The sequence below is a fragment of the Rhea americana genome, unplaced genomic scaffold (assembly GCF_003343005.1).
Source record: "Rhea americana isolate MKP2758 unplaced genomic scaffold, rheAme1 scaffold_28, whole genome shotgun sequence".
In the NCBI taxonomy this organism is placed as follows: Eukaryota; Metazoa; Chordata; class Aves; order Rheiformes; family Rheidae; genus Rhea; species Rhea americana.
The window spans coordinates 575,864-581,866 of record NW_028186401.1 but is presented as its reverse complement, the minus strand read 5'-3'; the positions used below and the strand labels follow the sequence as shown (position 1 = coordinate 581,866).

General features: G+C 41.9%; 1 protein-coding gene across 1 annotated transcript; it reads right to left on the bottom strand.

The window, feature by feature from the left end:
• Window positions 1–33: 33 nt before the first annotated feature.
• Window positions 34–5,721, bottom strand: SNRPA1 (small nuclear ribonucleoprotein polypeptide A'). Its single transcript, XM_085308590.1, has 8 exons — window positions 5,548–5,721; window positions 4,894–4,972; window positions 4,060–4,106; window positions 3,246–3,348; window positions 2,570–2,649; window positions 1,231–1,306; window positions 740–833; window positions 34–243 (listed from the first exon to the last, which is right to left on the bottom strand). The coding sequence occupies exons 1-8, from the start codon at window positions 5,565–5,567 to the stop codon at window positions 185–187; spliced, it is 558 nt and encodes a 185-aa protein (XP_085164716.1). The 5' UTR covers window positions 5,568–5,721; the 3' UTR covers window positions 34–184.
• Between the last annotated feature and the right edge of the window lie 282 nt (window positions 5,722–6,003).

Genomic DNA, 6,003 nt, shown 5'->3' with positions numbered 1-6,003 from the left:
CCCGCCGCGCTCCCTCAGAGGACGCGCGGGGCGAAAAAGGCAACGGTGCTTTATTGAAGCGTGAAACGCAGAGCGCGAGGAGGTCCCACACGGCCCTGGGGCGGCCCGCGCRCCTCCGCCCGGGCCGCAGGAGCCCCCCGCGGCAGGAGAGCCCCCCGCGAGCGTCGYCCGCCGCCGGCGGCGCTTAAGAGCCGTTGGGAACGGGGTCTTCTTCCATTTCTTCTTCCGCGTCCTCCGAGGGGCCTAGGAAAGGACACAGCGGCGTTTTCACTCCAAGCGTTTGGTTTTTCCCCCCACAGGAGCGATATCAATTCTCACCCCTCTGAAGAGGGGCAGTCATCGTTCGAATGCTTCCGGTCACCTCACAACACAGTTTCAGAGCCCAGAGATTTGACTCTGTCCCTGGTCAGAAAGGCGCTTGAGCCTCTTGGGGCTCTATCAGCAAGAAGCCCTGGGTTCGGGTCAGTTCTACCTCTTCTATCTACATATTCAACCTTATGGTTTGAATTGCACTCTGGAGGCCAGAGAGCTAGCGTGCCAATTAGAGAGTCTTTAAAGAGGTGATCCTTTGTCATTCTGACCCTCAAATTACACCAATTTGAAGCCAGGGTTTTTTCAGCTTCCCCATTGCCCAGCTCTTCCAACTTAACTTGCTACTGAGATCCCATATAGCATCAGGAAGCTACTAAGAGAGGCAGATTCTATTTGGAAGACGGAAGCAATGGAAGTGTATTGTGACCTGATTTTCGTTCTCTGCCGGGAATCTGACCGGACTGTAGCAAGCCTTTGAGTCTCTCCACTTCAGCCAAAGTTGTAGCATTTGCTATAGCAGTCTAAAAAAAAAAAAAACAGACAAAAGAACAAGATGAATCTTTACATGCAATATGCCAACAATCTGTTTAGAATAAACAAAAAAAAGATTTTTTTTCAAGTTAAGCAAAGCTAAGCTTTTATATTGTACAAAGTTATATGAGTGATAAAGCACAAGCTTACTCATCTCCTTATTAAATACCCTGAGATAACTCTAACCTCAGAATAAAATGTCATTGATTTCCTAAGAAACAGACACGGCGTAACAGAAGAAAAACGACAGAAGCAGCGTCTAGAACATACTGTTCTGTTGGTTTGAATAGAGCCAGGAGCTGCCAGGAAGAGCGAAATATTTGTTAAGGCAGGATCCACAATTTTTATCCTCCACTTTTGTCTGTATGTAGTGTCCTAACATATTACCTTAATTGCCTCAACATCTCCGGGGGAGGGCCCAGCTTTCTTCTTGTCAGTTAGCAAACCAGCACCTGGATTGAAGCTTCAAAGCAAAGGCATATCGTTACACCCCTGGAAGAGCACGTGCTTCTCTAACTTCCAAACTAAGTTTGGAAGTATTTCATTCAATCAAGTGTAGTATCTTATCTTTGTTAACAAACTGATACAGTGAAGAACTGCCTCCTTCAGAAACACCAGCAGCTCATCCTCACTGCCCCATTCCCCCCATCTTTTCATCTGCTCATAAAGAGAGGCAGACCTTAACTTTATGAATTAAGCAGTTGACAGAAGCCGCTCAGTTTGGATGTTGCTGAACACTCAGATTGTCTGTTGTTGTTACAAAAGCAGGGTGGATACAAACAGATCAAGCAAAATTCGGTTTCCCATTCTTAATGAATTTGATATTGTGGCAGCCTGTATTAAAGTCTACTCCAAACATTTAACTTAAAAGAAAAAARGTTATCTGCTGCTGTTTTAAGAACAAAAGATCACGTGTGAAATGGAAGTTCCTGCCTATTTGGCTGAGAAGAGTTTCCTGAAATGCTGACCCAGCCTGAGATAGCTGTAATCTCTTTTGCTGCTGGAGAAGCATTTTATTCATATCAATTTATTGAACTATTTCAGTTCAACAATCTATGTAGTCTAAAACACTCGTAGACCTGGCCTTCTTTCTACTCACAAAGTAGTGACAGTTTCATGTTATAGTTTACACAATACGTTCAAGAGATTTTTATTTAGCTACAAATTTTCAAATGCTGTTGTCAGGTACCAACTGAATTCTGACAAATCCAGCTCASTAAAAGATTGAACAAAACACAGGATGTACCACTTTATAATAAAGAATTAAATTGAATAAGCATATGGCTGTCATAGCTTAACTAAAGGTTTTCATCTGCATTGTATCCTCCTAGTTAAAGCAGATATTTTGTGAGGGTTATATTCCGTGGCAAAGCAAAACATTTCTAGTTACCAATCAATTAGAAAAAACAAATAATGGCCACCTCTCTTCAGTAAAATAACAGAGACAAAAAAACAATTAGCAAAGTTAAGGGCTCCTGCTTGTTGACTGAAATCAATCCACCCTGACTGTATACACATTTTCACAAATATTTCTGAGATTAATTCACCACCATCCAAAAAACTAGGATGCCTAGACAAGGCATTTCTGGCTGCCAAAGTTGTTAAGCCATCCTGCCAATAACTGATATTTCAGTTTAGTGCCTAATGCAGCCTAATGCCGCACAGATCAAGCAAAGTGGTGTTTCTGAAGGAGAATGCCAGTGTAAATTGTTTTTTTTTATCTTACGTTTTTGTTCTCCTGGCAATATCCTTTGCAAGCTGTGCACCCCGTTTGCCCTTGAACATTTTCTCTGCCTCCTGTCGCTCCTACAGCGATACCACACACACAAAGTTAATTCAAGAACATTGCATTTTGCAAAGCTTTGGTCTTTGCAAAGAAAGACTCTTCAGCTCATCTTCTGCAGCAAGAACTGGTACGTGGAGACCAGATTTAAGAATAAGCACATAAACAGTGTCCGAACACTGAGACTCCAGGCACACCAACCTAACGCTCTTAAAACTAAGAACTCATGACAGCCTGATGCTCCACCAGAGAGCAGAACATCATGCATCTTCTGCTGACCAACTCTTCCCCACACTAAAATCCTCATTTAAAGCATAGTGCTACGCTGCGATTTCTCATTCCTCTCTCTAGAGGTCTGTTTTTCTGCCAACAATACTGGATGCCCAGAAGAGTCAGACTAAACAATCAATGGTAGTAAGACATAATTAAAGAGATTGTATCCTTAACAGAACGCAACCGTAAAAGAAAATGAAATGCATGTTTTAGAGCCAGCTGTAATTCCTCATTTTGATACACTTTACGTCAATGGGAAAAAACTTATTGTTACCACTGAAGTTTCAAGACTGTAACAAGAAAAAAGGTCTTCATCTTGTGCCAAATCAGAAAATAGCAGACTTACTTTGAGTTTCACTTTCTGAAAATCCAGCACTCTGACCTGAGGAACTTTGTGGATTACATACAATCTGTAATGCTTCTTATTTGTTACAGGATTCCTTAATATGCTACAAAGTAAATACATTTTAATATAAGTAACTTTTATTATAATAAAGAATTTATTTATTAATTTACCTAAAATACATTAACAGGCCTTCTGCTATAAGAGATAAGAAATAACATCATTAAATATGCATAGTAACAGTGTTCTCTGACATTATGAAAACGATAGTGAAAACTTGCACTTAAAGTTTAAAATATTTTATCAATTAAGTGCATTTTGCTGCAAGATAACACAAAGAACAACCCCAAAGCATCTTTAAAAATACAAATAATGAATCCATCACATTTCCTAACCACACACCAATCAATAAAAAAATTGTACGACAGATGGGGGCTTTTTTTTTGTCCCTCATGATCAATTTAATAATATTCACTGAAAAGTTCTTRCACTGAAAAGTCACATGCATTTTAGAAATAACAGCTTAAAACTTCATTTTTTATTTTTTTCAAAGGTTAAGGTTATTGCAGTGCTTGTATACCAGTTTATAGAAACGTAACATCTCCTTCTCATTGTTTTACAGTCTGACAGTAATACAAAACCTTGCCCATTAAATACTGTGTATGTAGTCTAGGGGAAATGCTGTTTATTGATTCAACTTTTAAGTATAAAGAATCTGTCCCAGCCCAGAAGAAAGGAGAGTGTTTCAGACTGAAACAAAGAGCTAGGCCAAAAGAGGAGCATAGAAAGAGTAGTTTTGCTTTTCAAGATTACGTACCTCAGATAAGTCAACGATTTAACAGTTGATAAYGGATCCAGTTCACCCTACATAATGGAAACACAGTACAAAATCAAAAATCTATTTAACAAGAGCAAGCTTCCTAAAATTGTAGCAGCCCTTACTCTGATACAGAAGCAGTAACAAAAAACAAAAACAAACAAACAAACAAACAAAAAAAAACAGTTCATTTCAAGCTTACTTTTTTGAAAACACTGGCAAATAGAGCAGTATTTGTACTACCAGATAGGACAACTGTAGTAAGTCAATARTGTTGCAAGTAATTATACTGTACAAAAATCTGATAGAGTCAACTGCCCTTAAGAGTCTTGATTCCCACTATGAAAAACATACATTCAAAATACATTTAAAAAGTAACAAAATGTGTTTCAGTCTTAGCACCAAATAAATAGACAGAAAACTGTAAGCATACTAGCTATTAACTCTGTTCAAATTCTACACAAAAGACTCAGATCTGCCTAACAGTATAATAATACAGTTACCAATGAAGTTACATTCATGCTCTTTGTTACCTATTACATAATTCAAAGGGAGAATGTAAGAAATAYGGTGCTTAGGATTCCTACCTACACCACAAGTACTACTAAAATAATATGATATTGTCCTAAACATAGACTCATAGAATGGTAAGGTTGGAAGGGACCAACCCTCAGCACAGCCCCGTACGGGGACTGAACCCGCGACCTTGGCATTAGCAGCACCACGCTCTGACCAACTGAGCTAAACCTGCCCCGCAGACAAAGAGGGTTAATTATAAAGAAAGTATACATCCAACTTAGGTTTGTTTAGATTTGTTCAGTACTTATAGCTTACCAATTCAGCAATGTTATTGTTGGTAAGAATGAGCTCCCTGAGAGAGGGTAGGGCCTGTTCAAGTCCCTCACCAATCCGACTAGAGGAAAACAGAAAGTGAAAGTTTATTCAGGCTGAAAAGTAAGAATAGCGCAAAGATGCAAAGAAATATTATAATCTAGAGCTTCTCATTCTAGAACAACCAAATCTGACACCGGCAGAAGTTTGGGTTGGCATTGACTATAATACTTCTTCATATAAGGCTGGCAGAGAACACCAAACGTTCTCTGCCAGAGAGATGCAACACATGAGTCACGGCAGCACGCGTTTGCAGGTATCGCCGGTCTCCTTAGGACAGCTTGATTTATTTTCGTTATTGCCTAACCATGGGGATGGTAAACAAGCCCCAAAGTCTCTAATTCTGGGCAAATTCCAAGCCCTGAATCTCACCGTCCTTTCTGAAAAATGAATGCTGACCTTGGACAGATTTTTGCAATGCATGAAGCACGCAAATTGAACAGGGCTTCAACRGCGCTCGCTGCTGCTGGGTGTCGGTTCTTCCACCGAAGCGAACTGCTCTTCTACAACCACCACAGGAAGATGGACACGCACCTGGGACTCTTCGCTTCCCAAGAGCATGTTCCACTACCCACTGGCCAAAGCACATCCACTCACCAAATCCGGTTGTTGTTCATCAGGAGAGTTTTCAGCCGTCTCAGCAGAGGGAACCCATCCAGCTTACGGATCTCGTTGTCAGAGAAGTCAATTGCATCAAACTGGTCCAGAGTGGCACCCAGGTTCTCGATAACGGGGATTTTATAGCCTGGGGAGCAAGTGCCACACAGGAGTCAGATGGTGTCCAAGAAGGGAAGTCAGCAAAGGGGCCCCCACATCCTTGGCCCCACTGGGCCCTGCCAGCCCCCCATCCCCGGTCCCACTGGCCCCCACATCCCCAGGCCCCACATCCTCAGCCCCCCCAGGCCCCACATCCCCCTCCAGGCCCCACATCCCCAGCTCCCTCTAGGCTCAACATCCCCTGCCTGCCAGACCCCACATCCCCAGGCCCCTCAAGGCCCCGCATCCCCAGGCCCTTCCAGCCCCACATCCCCAGGCCCCTCCAGGCCCCACATC